Genomic DNA, 26,414 nt, shown 5'->3' with positions numbered 1-26,414 from the left:
CATTTTTGCTATTGAATTGCAACGGTCTCCGAGGCAAGATCGACGAGATTTTGGATGTTATGAGTCGGAAGAACATATTGGTTGCAGCGATTCAGGAGACAAAGCTGAACAACACCTACAGCTTACACGGTTGTCACGGATACAATGTGCTACGTAAAGATCGCTCAAGGAATGTAGGTGGGGGATTGGCCTCAGTGATACATCATTCCGTGCAGTATAGACCCATTTCGGCTGCGCCTGGCGCCAGTGACCCCAACATGGAGTGAATGGGGATAGCAGTTAGGTCCGGTACTGGCGAGATGGAGCTATACAACGTGTACATACCGCCGGTTGGTAGATGTGTCCCATATCTGGCCATAATCGTCTGGCATTCTCCCCGACCAGCGTGGCATAGCTTTGGTAGAGCAGATTGTAGGCTCCACGTTTTGCACGGTGAATCAGGATGCCCCCATTAGGATTACGAGGAGGTGTAGCAGCTTGCCGGACATTTCCACTGCATCCCCTGATCTCCTTAGTGACGTATCCTGGCAAGCCGTCTTCTTCTGACAAGAACATAAAGAAATCAGCTGATTTTGTTGTCAGTCGAATGAAAGCAACCCCAAATTAAATTTTTCTCACAAATTTATGATTTAACCAGTTTTCTCACAAATTTAACAATTACTTCGTATAAAATAACAGCTTTGCTTAAATTTTTAGGTTATGTTTTACGAAAATAACATACAGGTGTGATAGCAAAGTGGTATATGAATTGACAATTTTGACAAACATTTTCAATTACATGTGAATACAAAAAGTAATAGTCATATGACATCTACATAGCGTCTTTAGTGATATATCAAACCTTTTAAGCTTATTCATCTATAAAGAATGAAAATAAAAACATGATTTTTTATATAAGAAAAATAAGTAATTTTTATTCAAAAGCACAATTACGTTTCAATGTTTCGATTTTATTTGTAAAAATATGTAAAATGGAAGCATAGTTCGTATTTTTTTTTATTTTGTATTTTTAAACACAGTGCATAGTAAAGACTACTGACGACTTATCTCGAACTGGCGCGTATTGTATTACTATGTCAAGGGAGAAAAAAATACAAATATAAATTAGAAATATAATATAATAAAAATTAGAGTGGGGAAGACTAAATCCATTTAAATAACTAAAAAAGGTAAATTGTAAAAATAAAAACAAAATAATATTCAATTAAACCAATCAAATTAAATTACATATAAATAGTTAATAATAATAATAATTAAAAAAAAATAATAATAATAAAACATTATTAAGGCACTTGAGAATTTTTCAATGACAAATTATTGGTTTTTTCTTATTGTTGTATACATGTTTTCCTCTACTTTTAAATATAATAGACTAAGACATATGATTTAAAAAAAAATATTACTAAAGTAAATATTTAATTTAGATGAAATGTGAATGCTGGAAATAGAAAATTAAAAAAAATGAAACTTTGCTCAATTTAAAATATAAAATAAAAACGGAAAGGACAAATTGTATGTTTTATAAAAAAAAATAAACTCATTCTTTAAATAATTGCCATTGTTTTTATTCTAAATTTATAGAAAATAGTGTAATATATATATAATAACGTACATATATAATATTTTGTATATGTATTTGTTTGTGGTTGTGTGTGATTTATATAATTTAGTTAATAAAAAAATAAATTATTCTTTCATTTAAATTAAGGTTTTTGTTTTAAATTACATATGTTTTTGTTTGTGTTCTTTTTCTTCGTTACAGATTTCTATTTTTATTCTCAATTTCATTTGATTTGTTTATATACATCATGATTTGTGGTTTTCTTTATTCCAACTTTAGTTTAGAAATTTTAAAAATTACAATTTTTTTTTATAAAAACAAGCGAAAATAATAGTAAGCAATTGACTCTGTACGCACCTAAGAAGTCTCATACGAAATTGTTCATAAAAATCTTTTTTTTTATTATTATTATCAAGTTTGTCATATAGCAAAACAAAAAAACAATTTTTAATTAAATAATTAAATTAAAAAAAATATATATAGAAAATTAATTTTAAATGTTCAGAGGTATTTTATTTTTAATATTATAAATATTAATGTATATAAGGCATATTCATTAAAAAGTACTTTCATTTGGGCATGTATGGTGTGAATTTCCAGTCCAAGGCTTTAAGGAAATATTGCAGATTAACTGGCCAAAGTCTTAATTGTTAACAATGCTTTCATTAGATAGCGAGACAAAGGCCCAAAATTTACAATGTTGTTTTCGTTGGTGTATATAACGGGAGGTTACAGAAACTAAATATGATGTAGTCCACCACAGTCATACCAGATACTGGAAAAGAATATTTTAAGAATTTAAACAACTCATTGTTTCTACCAAAGCTAAGTTGCCCTTGTACAAATACCTTTTGTCCGCTTGAGGTATACAAATCAGCTGTTTTCTTATTTTAAAATACATATACCAAGCTTATGAAAGAGGTTCTTATTTGTGTACTCATCATTAAAGGGTTTCCCCATTCATATGCTGTGAAAAGTATACAAAATTACCTATACAAACAAGAAATTTCGGCCAACCAATATGTCTTGTGATGGGCTTTGCGATTGCAATGCATACTTATGCGCAACAACCACTAAGGTAAATGAGAGAGTGAGAATGTTTCATAGACAATTTTAAAAATTTTGCTCTCTCAAGCAAACCCATACAATTTTCACTATAACTGAGTGGGGGCGTTGATGGCTTCAGATCAATGATGAGCAAATACACACACACCACACACAAGAACATTAGCTCATGGGCTTGACAATGCTGGGCCTATGTGTTAGTCCCCATCACTGCTCTTTTTTCTTGTTACCACAGTTTGTTTTGTTGTTTTGGAAAAAATCTAAGGTATTGCTACTCAACTGGCAATTTGGCGGCAAAATAGGGACATATGAAAACAAGTTCATTTTTTGAATATTGCCAATTCATACTTATGCGCAACAACAACTAAGGTAAATGAGATACTGAGAATGTTTCACAGACAATTTCAAAAATTTTGCTCTCTCAAGCAACCCAATACAGTTTTCACTGCAACTAAGTTCGGGGCCGTTGATGGCTCCAGATCAGTGATGAGCAAATACATACACACACACACTTTTGTACACGTGCAAAAGAACATTAGCCCATGGGCTTGACAATACTGGGCCTATGTGTTAGAATGTCCATCACTACTCAAGATATAACGGCTTTTTTTCTTGTTACCACAGTTTGTTTTGTAGTTTTGGAAAAAATGTGAGGTATTGCCACTCAACTGGCAATTTGGCGGCGAAATAGATACATATGAAAACAGGTTTAATTTTTAAATATTGCCATCGATTAAATAAACCATACAAAAAAAGGCTATTTTAGGCGTATGAGCATAATAATTTGGTTACCCTGCTGGGTTACCGTTCAGAACTTTGCAAAAAGGGGAAAATGCATTTTTTAAGTAAAGGGTCACAAAACATAATATTTTTCAAAATTTTACCAAAATGATTAAGTAAAAATAAAAAGATAATAATTATCCCATTAACGCCGATTAGGCAAAATTCTAGCTCAAGTTGGGAAAGTGGCTTTGCAATAGGACGAATGAAACTAGTTAAACAAATTTATGTCTTGTCCTATAAGGTTATTTTCTTGGTAAAAGTTAGCAATTTTGCAAAGCTCCAAAATTCAAATAAAAAATCTTTTTAAAATTCTTGCAAGTGTAAAGTTCTGGAAACTTCGAGTTTTCTTGTAGTTTTTGAGGGTTAGATATTAGAAAAAAAAAAACATTAAGGACGATAGGCCTACTATTTTGGGCTACAGACAACTTTCCTTTGCTTTGCTTTAATTTTTTTCAGTATTTAAAAAAAATACTAAGCCAACATAAATGCTTTAAATAATTAAAAGGAAATCAAGGGTCAGAAGTTAAGGGATTAAAAAAAGTAATATTAAAATATATATATATAATTAAGAAATTTTCTATGCAAATAGAATTTTGAAAGGTTTTCTTAAACCATTATAACGCCAGACCCTCGATTGAGAAATTTAATATATTGATTATTTTGGCTAATTATGTTGAGGTAGCATTTTGTTAAATTTTTTTTAAATATAAAAAATTGAAGAATTTTTAATTTAATTATTTTTTACCAAAAATACTTTTTTAAAGCTTGAAAAAATTGTATTTAAATTGAAAAAAAAAAAACAAAAATAATTGAAATATAAATCTTAAAATCTTAAGTTAAAAAAATTAAATATTAAAAAAAGAAATTTTAATTTTTTCAAAAAATTTTAAACAAATAAATTTTTTTTATTATCCCAGCCACAAATTGTTTACAAAAACAAAAAACCAAACGTTTACTTAATATTTTATGACAATTTAGCGAAGAAAAGTGGATTTTGTTGACTTTCACATAAAATCGCAACTTTTCCCAAAAGTGGTAAGCTTATCGCCATGTTTTTTATAATACAGAAACCATTAAATGCTAAAAGATACTAGAACGATTTCCAGAAATCTCATTCATATATATTTTTTTAGAATTTTTGAGCAATTTTTACAGCTGGTTTTCGACAAGCCAATTTTCTACAAAACATGACCTTATATGACGGCAAAATATTTTTAACTAGTTTCATTCATCCACTTTATGACAATCCAAATTGCATTTCCTTACTCGAGCTATAATTTGTCAAAAAAGGGTCACTAAAATGGGCAAACCTTTATAAAAAGTATCAAATTGCCCCTTTGGTTACACAACGATAGAACGAGCTGCTACCCTGTTCGAATGCATAGGCAAACCCATTTGCCGCCTACTAGTGATCCAATAAATAAATAAGATGATAAAAAGCATTCTGGTTAACATCAAACCCAAAAGCTCTCAAAAGTTTCTCAGACTATACCCTTATTGGGCAAAATATGCTTTAACTATCTGCTATATAAAGGGTGGTTACATTTAAAGCGAAGATGTTGATTTTGAAAAGCTTAAACGCATTGCTCAATTGTGTATCCTTACATGGTTTAAATTGAGTTAGTCTGAAATTCAGAAAGAAAAAATTTGACATTTCATATGGTGGTTTGACATTCAACATCGGCCCTTAACATTTCATCACCTTTTATAATTCTCGAACAATGTGTTCTTATACCGTTATATACAAAACTTAATGTAGAATCGGAATTGATTTCTTGGAGAGAGTTCCCTTATAGAATTGTTAAATAAACCTATAATAATTGGCAGTTTATGCGTCACATCATGATCGTACTCATCATCTGTATAGATTTTTTTCTTTTCTTTGATTTTATTTTACTTTCCAAACTTTTCTTCTCTTTTTATAATTTGATTTTGGCCAGAACATATTTTTCAACAGCTGTCAATTAATGATTACACATTTCTGTGTAAATGGTAATCGATAGACGACAGTCATTGAAAAAATCAAATGATTTAGATTTTTCGGCCATGTGACGCATTTCACCAATATTATTACAATGACCAAGTATCATGATGTGTAAACTGATTATAAGGCTTCATTAAGCTTTTTAAAAAAAAACGGGCCCTTAATGTTAAGCTCGATTTTAAAACAATTTGAAGTGTTCAGTATTCAGAAATGAAGTTTGCGGTAATTTAGCCATACTTTTTCTTTTCAATGTGGTGTTTTTTTTTAACTCTTAAAATATTCATGTTCCTGGTATGATGGAAATGGAGACAACTAATATTTCCCTCCTTAGTGTTGGTAAATGTTATTAAAATAAGATGTTTCCCTTAGTGAATTCTTGTTTGAGGGATATGAGGGAGGAAATAAACTGTTTCTGTTATAATTTTGGCACAATATGACAACTATTTCTTTTGATATTTTAACAACTCGTTGTTTGTTTTTTTTTTTCTCTCTCTCTCTCACTCTCTTTTTAAAGTCTGTTAATATGTGTGCTTATTTTATTTAGGCATTTAGTTTTGTGAGTTTTTGTTTTTTTGAAAAATATCACTCCATTGCTTTTTTGAAAACATCTAATGATTTGTCTTAAAATTTGTTTTTTTTTTTTTGCTTTTCTTTTCAAGATCTTATATTCTCTGGTCTTTTTTTTTGTTTGAATGTCTTTTCTTTAACGCTTTTTTGTTAAGTTACAAAATTTTGTTTGTCTAAGAAATAAGTTAAGAAGGAAGAAAAAAAAAAATAAATAAAAAGATTAATTTTAATAAATGCAAACATTTTTTTGTTTTTTCTTTTTTACATCGTTTAGATCATAAAGCAACCCAGCCAGAAGTTTTACATTTACATTGTGTATTTATGTTGGTTTTGTTTTTCTTTTAAATAATTTGTTTAAAAATAGGTATATGTTTTTTCAAAAAAAGTCATATCCACTTTTATGGATAATTATGTGTAAAATTAAATATGTGTATGTATATATATATATAGATATAAATTATAAATAGTAAATATAATAATAGTATATAATTATAATAGTAGTGTGTTTTCTTGTTTTTTTTTCCTTTTGAGATAAATAATCAAATTGTTGCGTTTTTTTTTTGTTTTAAATAATTATAATAAGTAATATGTATATATAAAGTTAAAATGTTGCGTGTGCTTGTGTATACATGTTTACATATACAATGTTGTTTGTATGGATATTTTTCTATAATATGTTGTATGAATGTTAATGTTTGCATAATAGTTATAACAGAGTAGTTGTCTTAGTTTTGCACTGCAATGTAACTTTGCTTTCGATTACATGTGAAAACGATAACACGCCTTTGTATGGCATAGTGCTAAAAATGTTATCGATTTCATGTGACGCCAGCCGATAGCACGTATAGACGCAACATGGAAAGACAAACAAACAAACCAAGCATTATACCGTTACAAATTTTTTTAAATACTAGGTATTTATATGGAGCAGCAATATGCAAGTGCTCCCCATGTTATCGCATGATAAATATCAAAAGCTACTTTGCAGAGCAAAAACAAAACAGCTTAACATTTTTCATCAATAATAGTTTCAATAATTTAGTACATTTTTTAGCAGTTTGTCGTTGTTGTTTCTTTTATAAGTGTGCATATGCAAATATCAGTTTTGTTTTTGTTTTATAGATATGTATATAAATTAATGATTTTTTTTAGTTATTTGCTGTCTGTCTCTGTCTGCTGTCTGTACGTCTATGCTGATTGTTGTTAAATGGTTGTCGGTTAGTTGTTTGGTGGTTAGTTCTGTCTGTACTGGTTGTTGTTGTTTAAATAAATGAATTGTGTTGTTAAATAACAAAATATGTAGATGTATATAAAAGTTAGATTGATAGATATAGATAGGGGTGTCTGTGTAAAATATATATGCATATGGATAAAAACATTAAAAAATAGAGATGATAGCATAAAAAAGTAAAAAAGTAGTTATTTTATAATTAATTACACATAAAAGATTTTTTGTTTTCGTTAATATTAATATGCATAAAGAAAAAAAACTAGAATTTTTAATTGTCTCTGGTTTCAATTAAATATTTGTATGCGTCGTGTGGGGGTGTGAAATTATTGAGATTTTTTCTTTGTCGCTTGTTGGTAAGTTGCTGGGTCAACGCGCAAGCAGGTTTGCGCACGCGTTATGTTCTTTGTTACATATATGTTTGAAAGTATGCATATGATCAAATTAAACTACTATATTACAGAGATGTTTATAAAGCTACATGGGGAAATGTATCTGCTACTGAGCTAATGCGATTGAACACAGGTAAACGTGCCTCATCGGCTGCCACAGCACCATTCAACGATGACACAGAGTTGACTTTGGTAGGAGTAGTAGTTTTGGTGGCACCACTGCCAACACCAACGCCGGCATTAGGGTTCCTCAGAATCGCTATGGGAGAGCTGGAACTTTTCTGCAACAATTGTTTGCAGGGTGGTGCAATCGAGGAGCTGGCAGCGGCAGCAACAACCTGACCACCGCTACCATTGGTGTTATTGGACACCAACGGCTTACTATATATGGCACCCAAGATATGGGTGGGTGGTGGTGTGTTCACTGGCGACATGGGTTCATTGGGACTATCGGGTGGTGTACTCCCATAATTGAAGCTTATTTGAAACACGGAATTTGCTGGACTGATTTGTTCACCAAATGTGAAATTTGTCATGGAACTTGTGGGCGAAAGTGACAATGAGCCAGTTGGTGATTCGCGATCGGAGCCGGTGGACATGCTCAAGGGAGGACTTAGCGGTAGGGAATGATTGATACCGCCGGCTGCTGCTGCTGTTGCTACTGCTCCTCCATTGAGACTAGATTTGGCACTCAAGGGGTTGTTTATATAATAATTGGAATGATTTTGTAATTTAGTTTGTTGTTGTGGTTGTTGAAATTGTTGCTGTTGTTGTTGTTGTTGCTGCTGCTGCTGTTGTTGCTGCTGTTGAAGAGCTCGCGCTTCATCAGCGTTGTGCACAAAATGGCAACGTGGTCCATAGGGGCAAAAGCCCACGCTATGGAAAGTGCGACAATATTCCGTTTTGTACTTGGGATGTCTCTGTAGGTTACGCAATTCATGATAGCCATGAGCGAACTGGCACTTTTCACCATACTTGCATTCGCCTGCTTCTTCAAAGGGGCGACAAAGTTCAGTTTTGTACCTTGAAAAGAAAAAACGAAGCAAATAAGAAATAAAAAAATTCAAATAAGTAAAAAAGTAATCATTCGATGTTAATGCATGTATAGTTCATTCCAAGTCAAACATATTTGGGTCACCACCTCGATTTGTTCACAACGTAGCTTTACGGAACTATTCCTACATACGTTTGGCGATAAGAAAATATATTTGATTTCCATTACATTTGGAAAAGGCAACATTTCGATTCATATGAGTTTGAACTCATTCATCAGATTAGAACGAAAAACAATCTTTGCCGCCTAACTGTTTGTGCAATAGCCTACACAACAATGTCGTATTGTGATGTACAGTAATACCTCGATTTACGTCGTGATTGATTCCAAAAAATCGGCGAATAAGCTTTCACCTATTCTCCATTAGTACGCTCGTTATCCTATGTGCTACCATATCATACCGAAATCTATGCTGATATCCTACCAATTCAATCTCCTTCTGACTGTTCCAGATTTTACCGTACCGTTTGTAACTCAGCCCAGTTTACTATCCGTAAAGATGTTCACACTCGACGTTCTCGGTTAACACTAAAAGTACCACCTAACGCATTGCGCGATCGGGCGGATCTCCTCTTGCAGGACCGTATTACGGTTAGGCAGTGGGAAACAGAGCTTAGTCCCCGGGTGATAAATGTAGACCTTCAGGCTCATTATGTCCTCTAGCTTTGATCCGTACAAGACTATGCCGCAGGCACCTCAGGTGTCGTCTCAGGTATTTAATCCGAGACCTCTTCAATTCCTTAGTTTTTCTATTGTCGCCTCGATTATACCGCGGGCTGGTATGACCTGCTTCTACCTCTGTCCATTTTCCCATCGCCTAAAGTCTCTTGAATCCCTCCTACCAGTGTGCTGGTGGGCGTGGTCCCCATCGTCCCGCGTATACCAAGACAACAAGTTCTCTCAACATGTTTTATTATCCTAATAATAAACCGATTAAAAGTGATTCAGTGAATCCCGGATTGAACCATTGTTGTTATTCTGCACAACTACTTCACATAGTTGATTTTCTGGTTTTATAAAACATCCATACTGCCGCTCATACAAACACAATCCAGTACTATCAATTGTGTTAGAGTGCCCATCATCGCAGTTGAGGGCTACCTAAAGGTCGTGTATGTCTCCATTACTTTGGAAGAGCGTTCGTACGCTCGATAAATAAAATCTTCTCGACAAATTCTACAACAGAACTCTCATTCAAGATTTTTTAGCGGTTGTTGTTCCACATTGTCATGTAGAGGTGACGATACTCGTCAAAGTCATGTAGGTGAGCAAGCTCGTTCCGGTGAAAGGACCGATCGCCGCTGGAACAGAGTGGTCATTGGTTATTTAAAGGCGCCAATAACTTGCTCTGTCATATCGAGCATCATAGGCACTCAGTATTTGTGCGAGAGCCGGTCCCGCCCGGCCTCTCACTGAGACTCTCCGCCCGATACCGCTGGTTGCCTGCGACTGCCTTTGCAGCTACTACGATTGGAGCAGTCCACTATCCGCAACCTGTGGACGCGCCCGGTAGCTCGCGGTTAAGCTTCTCGTGACAGCAATGAACACCACTCAAATTGGAGCCCAATGTTTGAGCCTGTGTGGTGCTCACAGCTCTCCCGTGCCGCATAGCAGGTGTTACGTTTTGCGATTAACAGACTAATCTCAATAGACATTTTCAAATCTTTTAAGCGAATAATGTGCAACCCACAGAAGAATATTTAATAAATCTTCTCATTTGCTATTCGTCCTTGCGAATCTTCAAAGACTTTTCTGACTTTTTAGGTAGCAACTACCAGAAGATTCGATCCCCACGACGTGGGAATTACCAGAAGAAAATTGTTTAGGCGTAAATCCGTCTAAAGAAGTAGTTGGTATTTTCAGCAGGAGATACAATGTACCCCCGGTGAAACCTGACACATTGGGAGAAGTGTTATTTGTTTTATTTAATTTTTCTCAAAAGCGTCATATTTCAGTTAAGTGATTTCAACTATTTCGTAATTTTTTTTTAACATCATGCCACTGTGTGTTATGGCCTTGAAGTAAATTCGATTTTCTGTTGGATCGTCAATGTGTTCGAACGCATACATACATTCATACACATGTTTAAAATTATAACCTTCAGATTAATTAACCCAAATTCCCCCCACATCCCGTAAGGGAACGGTTTAAGACTTTAAATCAGTGATGGGCAAAAACACGCACACTATTGCACATTATTGTGAATGTACACAAGAAAATAATTCAATGCAAGTTCATGGATTTGGAAATATGTAATTGCAAATAGGTTTATGGTGCTCACCCCAGCTTTAAAGTTTTTTCATACAACATACTTATAATGCCTAGTTTGAAATGAATGCTGCATCCACATGTAAATGAGTCTTGCTACTTACCTTGATGCATTAACCTGTTGCGGCAATGGCTCCGATTGTGTTCTTTCCAGCTTCCTATGTAGATTTATGTTGCCCAAATTCTCAATTAGGGTATTCACCATTGCCACATTCGGATCATGTTGCTGTTGTGACTGTGCTTGTGTTTGATGCTGTTGCAATGTACTTAGATGATGTGGTGGTTTGATTTGCGGCTGGGGCGTAGAGATGGTGCGAGTCAAAGCGGCATGAATGCGATATTGATGATTGAGCGCTTTAGTTTGAGCATTTGTGTTCGATGTGGTGGAATTGTGTTGAATTTGTTGTTGCAACTGATCCATTTGGTCCATATGATCCATTGAGGAGTTGTTTGAACAGTTAATATCCATGATGTTGAGTTCGGACAATGAGCTGCCGCCATTTATATGTCCATTAGACATATGATGATTATGATGATTCTGAAGAGGTTTATCAATGTTTTTATTCTGAAACAAAAGAAAAGAGAAATAGAAACAAAATCAATTATCGGTTTGAAAATAAAACAAAGTATCCCTACTTCTTGATGCGGCGACATTTCAAATTTTTAGCCGGCCTTCAATTGAGTAACAAAAAGCAAATTAAAAATCAATCCAGACCCACACGCACAACATTTGATAGTCACCAGCAGATCCACCGCACTACTACAGCACTCCCAATGCGAGTGCGATAAAAGGTATTAACGTTGAAGAACTAACCGCTGCTCCCAATAACACATAACAAACGAATCGAACTAAGTGAGCAGGCAGAGATGCCGCATCGTTCAATCGCCAAATGAGAAAGAAACAAACAACACGAGAAGAAAAAAATGGCAAAACCCCAAAATTCACAAAATCCTAAATGCGTAACAATGGCACTATAGCAAACACACTTCACCGACACTCTCATTTGTTCACCACAAGTTGTCAATGATAATCCATCCATCCATCGACCAGCCACCAAAACAAAGCCACAAAAAAGAAGAAGAAAAATAAACAAGAGTACTTCTTCTTCTACTTGGTTTGAACGGCAGCAACAAAAATAAATTACCTGTTGGTGGGGTGTTTGCCGCTTGGCTCATTGTTTGTAGCTGGTGCTGCTGGGTCGGTCTCTCAGTCTAGCTAAGCTGGCTGGCTGGCTCACTCACTGGCTGATTGTCAGTTTGTCTTTCGATGCTGTAATAATGTTATGCAACATACCAATTATGTATAGAGCTCAAGTTCAAACCACCAATACACATTTACCAAAATCTACGTAAAAACCCGTCCATCAAACACATAAACAGGCACGACACTGCAAAACACAGCTCAGCATAGCACATCGTGCTCTTTCCCAAACAAACCAACGTCGTTTCATACCGACCAGACCCAAAAGCACGATGGACGAATTTTCAGTCAACCAAACTGTGCTGATCGTCGGCGTCATATGTGAATAAAGACTCAAAATATCGTCATCATCTCTCATCATCCGTAAATGTGAACAACAAGCGAGTCCAACAACACACCATCCCCACTATCAATAGCTAAACACAACCAATTGGCCGTATAGCAGCAGTACAAATGTTAACCAATTTTTGTTTTTTCTGTTGTTTTTATTGTTGGCTGACAACCTTTAGCTTTAAGCTATGATGTTGTTTGAAGCGAGCAGCTTAAAATAAATCCGGTAATATTTGTTGATCGTATGAGTTGAGTTTTTTTGGTGTTATTCTTTTTTTTATATGCTATCCCCACCTCATACAACATCCACAACTCGACAAGTTCTACTGCTACGTAAGAACAACAATTACTAAGCAATTAGTTTGCTGTTCAAAAAGAAATGAGGAGCGTTGCCACCCTTGACAAAATAATTTTCGGCTAAAGATTTTCTTTAAATAAATCGAACAAGCAGTCACAAACAGACCTTTGACTACAGCCTAGTGATCCCAAGTTGGTACCAAAAGTCGACTTTTAGATTTCCAATCTTTATCAAAATAGCAAAAGTCGGCTTTTCGGCTTATTTTTGCAAAAAGTCGACTTTTGTCAAAAATTTGCGAATTTTTCTAAGTAAGAACTTCTATTTCCTGCAAGTTTTCGTAAACGTTTGCCATCAACTTATAATCATTTCCTGTATTTTCGTAAAAAGGAGGTATTAATAAAGGTTTTAAATGCAAAAAGGAGGCCACCGTAGCGCAGAGATTAGCATGTCCGCCTATGACGCTGAACGCCTGGGTTCGAATCCTGGCGAGACTAAAGACATCTACTCGTATCCAGTACAATCAAGTTCTAGATAAATTACCAGTGGAGTACAATCGTTGGTTTAATGCAATTTTGTTCCATACGACATTTTCGAGTTTTTAGGTGTAAATATGCCCTATTTCAATGTATATTGCAAACTTCAAATGCGTTTATATCAATAAAGTGACGTATGAAACAAGATAGCATTGCACCAACGTTACGTAGAGCATATCTTCAGGATTGCCATGATATGTTTTTCACAGTTAAGTGTGGCCACCTGCATAAACGCCTCTATTGTGAATGGCAGGATACAATTTAAGGCATCATTTGCGTTTTATTTCTATCCTTTACGGCTTGTATAGAGTACTAAAATAAAACACAGCCTATATTAAAAAATAAATTTCAACAGGAAAAATTAAATTCATATTTTGAAATAATTATTATTAATTTTTCTTTTTCAATTTAATCAAAAACATTTTAGTAAATTTTTTTTTTGTTCGATATTAGATTTGTTATAATTTAATTTATTAGAAATTAAGTTAAATTTTTTATAATATATGTATGTAATTTTAAATATTATGAGCAAATATCTATCCGGTTTAATATCGTCAAAAAATTACACGATGGCAACACTGGCAATAAAATAGAAGCTACCAACTGAATTACCTCGAGCACACGATGTGCAAATATTATAGTACGCAAAGTAATTGAAACAACCAATAATACGAGGGGGAGATAATTGAATGACAAATGAAGTGAAGCTTAGCGGCCGCGCATGTGTTTTTTTTTTACAACACTACAACTCATTTAGAAACAATAATGAATAAGAAACTAGTTAGACTGGCTTAAAGCTTCAAACGTATATTCTTCATCATTAATTTCATTTCCTAAGTTCTCCGGAAGATGTATTTTTAGTAAGAATGAATGAGCCCAATAAGAAGAAAAAGAAACGAAATAACTAGGTTTGGCTAAAACAAAAATTAACTGTTTTATTTCATTATTGGTTTGGAACGCAAGACGCAAGAACAACCAGTAAAACGCACAAAAGCTATCCAGTGAAATTTAAACAATTTAACAAAAGATAACGACGTTGCCAAACTTACAAAACATTTCAAATAAAAAAACTGGGCATTTTGGAAAAATTCGTTCAAGAAAACCAACTTGCCAAATATGTCTGGCGTAGCAAATGAAAAACAATTACAAGTATTTGCATATGTAATTGAAATAAAAATATGAATTTTTCATTCACAATAGAATTATTTCTTTAGTTGACCACACTGTGTGTAAAAACATACCATGACATCCCTAACGGCTGATGTACCAAAAAATTGATCTATTACGAAAACAAAAAGGAGATTGCATCTGTGAGATCTTTTCTAAGACTGGATATATAACCAGAATTAGGGCCGAATTAGAGCATATGTGAACATATTCTGTGGTGGTTTTCCCCTCCTAATGATGGCAACATTTGTGAGGTACTATGCCATGTAAAACTTCTCTCCAAAGAGGTGGCAGGCCCCTTATCATTAGGCATAAACTTGAATCGGACTGCACTCATTGATATGTGAGAAATTTGCAAAAAATTTGCATTTGCAAGAACACGAGTGTTTAAATAGATCGTTATTTATAAAAACTTTGACATAACAATATGTATTTCAGTGGTATAACTTCCATTAAATACGAGTTGAAATTTTATTCGATACGAAATCACACTCGATCACGCATGCGGTTATTCGGCCGCTGTATGACACTTGCTAGTGGAACAAGGGCGATCCCAAAAGTAGCCGACTTAACAAAGAAAGCACAACAAACTTTGGAAATTTTTCCATTAATTCTCAACATAATCTCCTTTTAGCTTGATACACATTTCCCAAACAGGGTATCAATAGCTTTAATACCCTGCTTGTAATAAGAACTGTCTAGCTCCTAAAAATAGTCATCAAGTGCAACTTCCATCTCTGCATTACTGACTAATCTTTATCGGCCGGACCATTTTTTCAAGTTTGAAATAAAAAAGAATAATCCGAGGGAACTTAATCTCGTGAATTTAGTGAGTTTTGAATTCAATACATGGATCTTTGTTATTACAATGGTGGATTTGTGAACTGGTGCATTGTCTTGATGAAACAATTCTGGGTTTTTCGCTAAATGAGGTTTTTTATACCCACCACCTTATTGTAAAACTTTGAAATATTGATCTGCGACCCCATTAAGTATATATATTCTGGATCGTCTTGACATTTTAAGTCGATCTAGCCATGCCCGTCTGTCGAAATCACGCTAACATTCGAAGGTGTTCAGCGCTTGAAATTTTGCACAAATACTTCTTATTTGTGTTGGTCGGTTGAGATTGTAAATGAGCTATATCGGTTCAGGTTTGGAAATAGCCAACATATAAACCGATCTCCTAATTTGACTTCTTGTGCCTCTGTAAGCCGCAATATTTATCCGGATTGGATAAACTGTGCCAATTACGGTTTAATTCGGTCATTAACCTGATATAGCTCCCATTCAAAAGGATTTACCGATTTGACATCTTGAGCCCCTGGAATTCGTAATTGATATCTAAGTTGGTTGAAATTTTGCACGAAGTCTCTTGTTATGACTTGCAACCACTGTATCAAGTACGGTCTAAATCGGTCAATAACCTGATATAACCACCATATAAACAAATCTCCCGATTGGTCTTCTAAGACGCCTAGAAGCTTCAATTGGTGCCTGATTAAGCAGAAGTTTGGTACGTAAAATACTGTCTTCAACTAAGACAAATCATACTATTTTAAATCATATGATTAGTGCTGGCAAAGAACTCGGATGGGCAAAAATTTCTTGTAGCTCAATTGACGATGTGCGTGATATTCACAATTTAAGCGCAGCCCACGCGAAATTTTCGATAGCTTGGCAAAGTTACTACACTTTCGATAGTTTGGCAAAGTTACCACACATTTTTACTGATAGAGTACACATTTACCAAATTAAGTATCATAATGTACAAATAGTTACGTTTCGTTGTGTAAAAAATTACCAAAACATTAGTTTTTTTTAAGTGAAGCCGAAAAAAATTCCAATGACTAGAATGTCACCCTGTATCACAAAGCAAACCGAAAATTTCGCTATGATATGGCAATGCAACGACAATTATGTTTGCGCTGCTTACCGACCTCTGGCTATTTCTTTGATTACCGCATGGCGTGTAATTCCACCTTAAGATCAAGACATATCTTTACTTGCTAGACCCAGTATGCACCTCAAGTGAAATTTTCGGAAGCATTTGCAACGAAAATTATGTTTGAGCTGCTTACCGACTTTTAGTCATTTGTTTGATCAAGATCAAGGCATATCTTTATTTGCTAGGCCCAGTATGCACCTCAAGCGAAATTCATGGTGACAGAAAGCTATGCATTCGATTGGCCAATTAGCTTTTCTTTTGGCAACGAAATTTTTGTTAGTGCTGCGAACTACCCATTACACACGAAATGTTTGTTTGCCTCCTTAACAGTTAGACGGCAGCCCTTAATCGCATTGTCAATCAGTGTTGCCACTCAAGAAAATTATTTCCTACCGAAATTTAAGAAAAATCCTACCAAACCCGTTCAAAACCTACCAAATGTTCTAAAAGCCAAATATGATGCAAATGTTTTTATACACACCGAAGAGTTGGCCATTTTGCAGTTTCATTTGGAACACGACAATTATACGTTTTCAAGACTGCAAAGTACCAGATCGTCGTTATTTTAAGAGAATTTAGACATGGCCGACCGTCTTTTTGTTGAAATCACTCTGCAGCCTTATGTTCAAAGATGGCGTATATCTTGATTTAGCACCCTTTATATCGATCTCCCGAAATTAAATATTGAGTTAAAATGTCGAATTTTTATCCCGATTTCAAGGTATAACTGTGTCAAGTTTGGATAAAGCGATCACCCGATTTAAGTGTTTGAGCCCAGAAATGCTCTTTTGCTACCCATTTTCGCCTTTAAGGGCAGTATGTACATCTGGCAAAATTTTCGTTACCATAAGAAATGCATAGACATATCCTAAGCAAAATTTTCGTTACCAAAAACTTTGCTTGCAGTTACGCAGCTCAAATGAAATTTTCTTTGCGTAACTGGGTGAGATAACAGACATTAGAGAATTTTTTCTTGCAATTACGTATGAAAATTTTTGTTTTAAAAGGCCCATGAAACATAAAATTAAATGATTTGCAAATAAAAACGTATAATTTTAATACTTATGTACTTTGTTAGCCAAAAATAATAAATATTTGGCCAAAATTATAAATCGTTGTTTGTCGCCATTTTGCAACTACGCAACTATTTTTCAGTGGTGACATAAATGTTGTTGATTGCAACCGAAAATTTCGCTAGAGGTACATACCCAACTTTACAGGGAGTTGCATGGACCCGTCAACATGTGAGTATGTATCAGATCTGATCATATTTCTATACTGATGCCATATAGCCCTGTTTTCCGATTAACGCATTCCCTACCTTGATTTGACTCTCGTATTAATTACAGTCAAAATCAGAACTTACGCCCTTTTTGCTGAAATTTTAAGCAGTAAGACCCTTTGTAACTGTATTAGGCCCCTCGACATTCATGGTTTTATTCTGCAATCTTAACGAATACACAGAAACGACAAAAGTGAATTCATTTTGCGTCATCCCTGGCGATTTTTCAGTAATTAACCAGTTATTTATGTGTTGAAAAAAACCTACCAAAAATTGAGGTCTGCCTACCAACCTACCATGGGAATAAAAACCTAACAACTTTGGTTGGAACCTACCAACACTGATCTCAATTCATTTTTTTGGCAACGAAATATTTGTTTGTGCTGCTAACCGCCCATTACAGACCAATTTGCCAAAATTTGTTTACTTCCTAAACATTTAGACGGCAACCCTTGATCGCATTGTGTGTATGCTTATTATTCTAAGCTTCCTTTATATTGCAAGAAAATATGTTTTTATGCGCCTGAATTAATAATTTTTCAGCTGAGATGGTGTAACAAAACGACATCAAAAAAAAAAAAAAATTAACCGTATTGACATTCTTTGAGATTAAAAAAAAAGATGGCAGCCCTGTTTCTACGACATTCGTTTGCACCTTACATAAAGTGAATGTGTAACTACATATTAGAATATCATTTCTTTCAGCTGCTATTGCTTATTACATAAAAACTTCATATGCTGTGTTTTAGTTTGAAGTTTATGGCGATACTTGAATGGTAATGTAAGAATGAAGTGCTCTTAATATGACAATAAAAGATAAGACTTGTTCTAAATTGCAATAAAACTCAACGTACACATGGAAGTGACTTGAAAAGTTTTCAATGAAATTTTCGCTTTCATTTGGCAAATGTAAACTAGTTCTTAACACAATTTTCACTATTGCTCTAGAAAATGTTGTAAACATAAAAAATATCTTTTTTGCGATATCAATAAACAACATATAAGAGAAGAAATTATAAATGAATAGTAATTTTGAAACCTATACAAATTATATACAGTTAGGTTCCTATCGAGAGGGATGAGAAGAAGATGATATGAAGATTTGTTGTACAATAAATCTATACATATTTCATGCAGGCAATAAATCGGTATATCGATAATAACCGTTACTGCTAACGATAATAACCTTTATTTACTTATGAAGGTAGCAAAACATATTAAAAATCACCTACAGAGAAACAAAATCCGTAAAATATTGATATGAATAACTGCTTAATTAAGATGTTAACTGTAATATAACATTTTTACCATAATGTAAAACTATTTAACATATTAAATTATATAAATCGATTTGTTGAAACTTGTTTTTGGTACACAATCGACCCCATCGACCAAACATTAATATGGACCAGTTGTTTATAGTTCATAATTTTCCCATCGAGTATATTGAACGATGTGTCTTAAAATGATGATGGACCGTGAAAAAATAAACTTCTATAATTTTATTCTTGTTTTTTTTTTTAACTTTGATTGTGTCTTATGTTTATGATTTCAAAAATAAAAGTTCAAGGTTATGTTTCCGCAACCTGTTACATATATAAAACGGTAGAACATAAAATATGCCACTTTAACAAACAAAATATAGTTTTCTGCCTATGTCCAATAACTGCTAAGCTATTAGCTTTCAAAGTATGTTCCCACATATTTCTAACATATATTCCGCAATTATTTTGAACCTAACCACTGTGATATATTTTGGAAACCAAAGAATTATGCTGGCCGTATGTAAATATTTTTGACTATTCTTTTCTTCTTTGTATTGTTTAATATGCAACACCACTCTCAGTTTGAATGTTCAAACGTCGATTTCAAGTAATGCCATTTAAGGTCGATACGCTGTTTGTAGTAAAATTTTAACGAACTAAATTATCATGTTGGCAAAAAAACAATTAAAATGCTTTAGGAAATCATTTGCGACCTTGAATTGTCAAACTTTGTTGATAGTATTCAACTTTAAGTTAAATAGTTCTAAATTTCGAAACAAAATGATAAACAAAAAGTTATAGAAATTTGTTAAAAAAAGAAATTGTGGAAAATAATTTTTTTTGTATTATTGTTAAAGTGATAATTACAGACAAATTGTGTCACACACAGAACTTTGAAAAAAAAAAATTGGAACATTTTTTAAAACCAATATTGCTCCTTGTCGAAATTGCATATTCTTCGAAAAAAATCGACCAAAAATTTTTTAAAATAGTTTTGTTTTTTTTGACATTTTTGGCGAATTTTGATTTAATAGAAAACTAGCTGAATAAGCAGCTGCTACTGCTCAAGTGCCGTTTTGCCTAAGAAATATGAAAATCCTAAGCTGTGCAGATAGCGCATTATGCTGGGTTCTTTTGGAAGTGGGTTACTTGTCCCTTAAATTTGACGACAAATTCCTACACGGAAATATCTTGGCCAAATATGAATCGCAGATTCTTACTCCTTTCTTCAGAATGGGGTTTTCTTCAGATCTCTGCTCATATCCGCTTGGTTTTCTTGCATGTGGTAAGGCTTCAGTTACTCTTGTCCCTTCCTTACATTTTATGACCGATTCGTACACTTATAGCAAAAATCTGTCATTTATATCCCATATGGTCACTATCGGTTATATATTTTAGTTTTCCGAGGCTTTGGGGGTTAGACGATCCCCTGATTCTAAACCCCCCAAATGTGGATGGCAGATTCGTTCTCTACCCCTAAATATCATTCCCGTGAGTGAGTTCCATATTGTTATAATCGGTTTTAATATTCATCTAGGGAGTTTTGGAATTTGCAAACAAATTTTGTCTTAAAACCCATCTCTCAAATCAAGGAGTTCGCCTTCACTGATTCCGTCCTCGCGTTACGCATCCCGTGATCGCCCGGATCTCGCCTGCAGGACCGTATTATGGTCAGGCAGTCTAAAACAGATCTCAGTCCCTTGGTTCTCAATGTAGAACCCCAGGCCCACTCTGTCCCCTAACTTTGATCCATCCGTGTAACTTGATCGTCCAGATGGCAATAGTAGGCTTCCGTCAATCCAAGACTGTGTCGATGGCAGCAGTGCCTCGCACTCGCGTCAAAGTTCATCTCAGGTATCCGATCGGAAACCTCTTCCCTTCCTTCCAATCGTCTGTGTTTCCTATCGTCGCCTCAATTATATCGCGATGATATGAGCTGCTCCCATCCTCAATTCATTCTCTCATTGCCTTTAGTCTCATAGCCGCAGATGCTGCCTAACACATAATCTGTATGTCAATGGGTCGGATATCTAGAATAGTCTCCGGTGCCCTAGTGGGCGTGGTCCTCATCGCTCCGTCTACGCCAAGACATGTTCTCTGAACCTGTTGTATGGTCATTATGTTGTACTTTTTCTCCATAGCAGTCCACCAAACTACTGAGGCGTATTGGTCTAATCACGCTCCTGTAGAGCCAGTGGACTATCCTCGGGTTCAGGTCCCATTTCGAGCCTACGGCCCATCTACATAGTGCATCTGTGAGCCTTCCCGCGAACGTTATATATTTTGCTATGCTAGAAGCCCAATTTAAAGGAGTTTTAACCCTTTTTCCAAAAAGGGGCAGAAAAATACTTTTTTACAAAATAATCCAAAATATTGAATTGGTGCAAGTTTGTGCAGCTGAAATTTAGCTTTTTTGATTCAGAATACTTTACTGAAGAACACTGGAAAAGAATAAGGGCGGCCCAAGTCAACCCCTTTTAGATCTTTCCTAAATACTACATTTCCCATGAACATTTCACTAAGGAAAAGGGGTTACTACAATTTTCTGTTCAGACGGGATTTGAACCCAGGCGTTCTTTGTCATAAACGGACATGCTAACTTCTGCGCCACGGTGGTCTCCAATTTGATTTGAACCCAGGCGTTCTGCGTCATAGGCGGTTACGCGAATCTCAGTGCCAAAGTGTCCTTGGTGTGTCCCCACACTCCAATTTGGATAGATCAGTGTACAGATTCAGTGGCAAGATCAGCATTCATTAGCGATTCATTACCAACCCTCGATGGCCCGGGGAACCTAGCAAAGCCTGACAGCGTTTTCGATGGTTTATATTGTAGATCCTTTTTGCTTATCCTAAACAGTTCCTTATCTAGCATGACGCCAAGAACATTAACCGCTTAACAGTCCACGTTCATTGCAATACATTATTATGACAGTCGCTCCTCCATCGAAATTATCTCCAGGGTCTAGAAGCCCGCTAAGACCTCTTTTATTTCGTGTCCTAACGGAATGTCGATTAGCAATACCACTTTGTAGAGCACTTACGTGGCTGGATACCACACAAATGTCGCCGACATTAGCAAGGGGAACCAGGGGGATTTGAATCCCGTGTATACCGAAGGTCCAGGTGAGACAAGATACCTTTCCCACTACGTAAAAGCCGTCAACATGGAAGGACCCCAATGGAACATAGTCCGCTACGCTGCCTTACCAGCTTTCAAAGGTCGATCAAAGTCAGGTATCCATATTCGTTGCATTGGATCGAGTATGGCATTTACCGCCTTCCTCTAGTTGCTCCTCCTTCCAGGTCCAGGTAAGACAAGATACCTTTCCCACTACGTAAAAGCCGTCAACATGGAAGGACCCCAATGGAACATAGTCCGCTACGCTGCTTTACCAGCTATCAAAGGTCGATCAAAGTCAGGTATCCATATTCGTTGCATTGGATCGAGTATGGCATTTACCGCCTTCCTTTAGTTGCTCCTCCTTGTCCCAGAGATCAGCAATCTCGCGTTTGCCTATACTTTCTCGCTCGCAAAGAGGAACCCAAACCTGATGCCAGACCAGACACCCATACTTGTGAATCGGCCAAATTTTCACCATAAACATCCAGTGCACCGTCCCCGGCATAGGCCTCTAATTCCTACCTATCAAGATGAGACTGGAGTAGAGCACATTCATTCAATCATTTGACCCTTTTCTCGTCGTTGCTTTAGTATCTGGTTACAGGTACTTTGACTCCATAGATGAAGGCTGTTGCATGCCATCGAGGAAAAGTACATTGAACACAATACGGGGGATCGCATACAATAGCCTCCCTAGTGTCTTTAAGACGAAGTATGAGATTGATACACGAGGTCAGATCAAAAAATAACCCTTTTTTTCAAATTTCGTCAGTTACGTATGCATTTGCTTTTTCTGTTATGTTGGTACACATGTATTTGGATTGTCGGTTTGGTTAGTCGTGTTTTGGTGTGCTCTTCGATTTTTTACTATTCGAAAAAATGGATCAAATACTATATTAAATTTTGTGTGACCAAAAAGCGAGTTTCAAAAGTGTTTCGAGGTTGGAAAAAATATCTGATGGGGATTACTTTGATGGCGACAAGATAGTTATTGACGAATAAATAAAAACTTTTTGAAAAAATTTAAATAATGTTTTTTTTTTATCAGACCTCTACGAATCTACTGAAACTATCAAATCTCTGATGAATCTTTCCAAAAGAGTGTTGGACTTGACTTTTCTATTGTCTTTCAGAGATATTTTCACTAAGGGTGTGTCACTCAAACAAACGATTTTCGTTCATAATTTCAAAATCAGCTGATTTTTAAAAAGGAAACAGCTGATTTGTATAAATTAAAGAACGAAAGCTATTGGATCGAAGAGGCAAAAAAATCAATGTGCACTGTAATGAATGAAATTGGTCAACGAACTTCAACAGACTGATCTTAACAGATATTATAAGGATTTTCACATTTATCGAGGGGACTGGTTAGACCAGTCCATTGGGATGGTACAAGACAATCTCTCTAGTTTGTTATTTATTTATTTAACAAACGAAGCCTAAAAAAATCAGGAAACAGCTGATTTGTATAAATTAAAGAACGAAAGCTATTGGATCGAAGAGGCAAAAAAAATCAATGTGTACTGTAATGAATGAAATTGGTCAACGAACTTCAACAGACTGATCTTAACAGATATTATAAGGATTTTCACATTTATCGAGGGGACTGGTTAGACCAGTCCATTGGGATGGTACAAGACAATCTCTCTAGTTTGTTATTTATTTATTTAACAAACGAAGCCTAAATATGGCTTGAGGTACATACTGGACCTAAGCAGTTTTTCTGCATCCTTTAAACTTGTTTTTACTAACAATTTTCTTTGAGTTTGTATACCAACTTTATCATTCCTTCAATTTTGTGCACTTTTGTTCTGTTTAAAGACAAGGAAGAAAAAGAAAATGAAGCAACAACAACATTGCCAGGTAGTTTTAAATAGGTTTTTTTATTGTATGGGTATATATGTAGGTATATGTATGCATATAAAGAATGATCATCGATGCTAATTAGAAAAATATTAACTTTTAATGGCTAGACATTTACAGAGGTAGCGACTTTGTATGTAAATTCTACGAAAAGAACTTACTCCACCAGATTCATATTATTCTGCTCTCATCGGGAAACAATAAACCACCGCCAACTGGTCGGTTGTCGGCAACAACCAGATCAACACATTCAAAACGAAACTGAAAACTTGTTAAATGGGATAGATGGATGGCATGGCTGTTTGGTTGGTTGACTGGTGGACTGACTGGATTGGTGTTTCGTAGGTAAATGCCTGAAATTCGCGTAATTGCTTAACGACAAAATACCAAGACACCACACACACCTCAGTGAGAAACAACAGCTCAAAGAAAAAGGAAAAACGCAAAGCAAAACAAGTCAGTATTTTATTAGCAGTGTTGCCATTTTTTTATAAACAAAAACAAAATTTGGCTTAGTTCTGTGATCAAATATCTACACATGGGGCACATGACTTTATAGAAGATTTCAATTTGATTTTCTGTTAAAATCACTAAAATTTTAGCATTCTCAATTCATGGAATTTAGTTGTTTTCATTAATTTTGCATTTTCAGTATACAACATTTTTGATAGCGGTAACACTGATGTGAAGCCTATCAGCAGAAACTGCCGCAACATTTTCATTCAGTACTGCTACTGCCGCTGTTGTTGCTTGACTCTGGCTGGCTTACTACTATCAGCAGTTAGTTGCTCAACAAAGTAGTCAAGCAAGAAACCAACCGCACGGATGGGGCGGCACAAGTAGACCTCAAGCTGGCTTTTTAAAATCAGTCACTTAGGACTCAAGCGCTTTGCGTTAGTTCTGCTGCGAGGGCTGCCCACAATCCTCAATATGCTGATGACCACATTTTTAACAGCAAAATTTCGTTGCAGAATTTCTTGATAGGCACCAACATCGGCCAGATCATGGGAGCATTTTGAAATATACTCGCTTTTTATACCATATCTCTATACAAAAAATACATATGTGTACATACACATACGTTTGTACATATTCATATTAATCGAGATAATTCGCTGGTGCTCAACCCATTTGATCTATTCATTCGTCGCATTCGTCGTTTCCAAACAAACATTATTCACAGCCAGTTGCCCCGCTGCTGCTGCGTTTTAAGTTGTTGACGCAACAGTCTAAACTACGTTACGTTATTGTTATTGCGAATAATCGAGATTCAAGATTTAAAAAAGGCTAAAAAACAATTGCTTGTTTAGCAGCAGCAGTAGCAGCAACAGGCACATAAGGCAGCCTCTTTGCAGGTACAGAGTCTGGCTGCGACGTTTTGCTTTTGTTTTCGTATATTTTTTCGTAATTTTTCCAGCCTGTTTTCAAAGTTTGTTTATTTAGTTCCTGTTCCACTTAAATACGTAAGATACAAAAACAAAAAAGGCGGCGATACCACAAAATTTTTAGTTGTAAAATGGTGTTGCCACCAGGATTGCTTGGACTAGAATACACATGTAATGCGTAGAACGATATATCAAATTAAAAAAAAGTGTCTTTCATCGGGCAGGAATTGAGGCTTCCGGGGCCTCAGAAACTCTGTTGACTATTCATAAGACAACGATAAGTTACATGATATTAGTTTTATTGACCGTTCATTATTTTGTTTACAAGCCACCAAAAGCATTTGCCTCTGTGTTTATTTAAAAAGAAAGTTATTCGTGATGGGGATCAAGTGTTATTGTGTGATTGCTTTATATTTGGCTAGAAAATCACAACCGGCTATTGTTGGCGAACTCAAACATCACAAAATGAACTGGTAGCGTTGTCAAACACCATGACGTCCAAAAAAACACTACAACAACAAATGCTAAAGATCTAAAAATATCCAGCGAAAGGATGCAAAATATATTGAAAAAGTTACATGGTCCCAAAAAGCCACACAATTTAACACAAAGACAAAAGTCAGGCTCCAAAGAGAAAATTAGTTGTTGTACTAAACAAAAGTGGAGAATTTCCCAATTGAGCAGCTCCCAAAATGATCGTGTTCACTTAACCGAGTGTACATACGAGAATTTGAGACCACGAACGTCCACGGCAAGGGTAAGAACAGCAGTCACCGCCGATGGCCGCACTCCAATCGTTCTCATCGAGTCTGGGGTCAAAGTAAATGCGACTTTTTATCGGCAAAACATTTAGGAAAATGCTTTGGAGCAGTGGGCACGCAAATATTTCAGTCGTACTCCATGGACGTACCAACCAGACTCAGCACTGTCACATAAAGAGCGTATAAACCAGGAATGGTTAAAAAGTAATTTTGCGCGCACAATGTTGCCAGCATTTTTCCGTCTATTGTCCACAAAAATTTTGAGTGTTTTTTCTAGGTACAACCTAATATTTTTTATTTGTCAGGCTATGTATATATATTTGAGCTTTATTCAAATCTGAATCGTTTTCCACCAAAA

General features: G+C 35.3%; 1 protein-coding gene across 5 annotated transcripts in view; it reads right to left on the bottom strand.

Moving 5' to 3' along the window:
• Positions 1-929: 929 nt before the first annotated feature.
• The window catches only part of LOC106083906 (protein TIS11), a 103,470-nt gene continuing 77,985 nt past the window's right edge, over positions 930-26,414 (bottom strand). For 3 of the 5 annotated variants that reach the window (XM_013247209.2, XM_059368356.1, XM_013247210.2), the window contains exons 2-3: positions 11,007-11,467; positions 930-8,603 (exon numbers count right to left, since the gene is read on the bottom strand). In XM_013247209.2, coding sequence (XP_013102663.2) covers positions 7,658-8,603; positions 11,007-11,467 — 1,407 coding nt within the window. In that variant the 3' untranslated portion in view covers positions 930-7,657. Of the gene's footprint in view, positions 8,604-11,006; positions 11,468-11,538; positions 11,572-12,047; positions 12,162-26,414 lie in introns of those variants that run through there. The other 2 variants (XM_013247212.2, XM_013247211.2) reach the window with 2 other exon arrangements.

Source organism: Stomoxys calcitrans, chromosome 4 (genome assembly GCF_963082655.1).
Source record: "Stomoxys calcitrans chromosome 4, idStoCalc2.1, whole genome shotgun sequence".
NCBI lineage: Eukaryota > Metazoa > Arthropoda > Insecta > Diptera > Muscidae > Stomoxys > Stomoxys calcitrans.
This window is presented reverse-complemented; position numbering and strand designations above follow the sequence as displayed.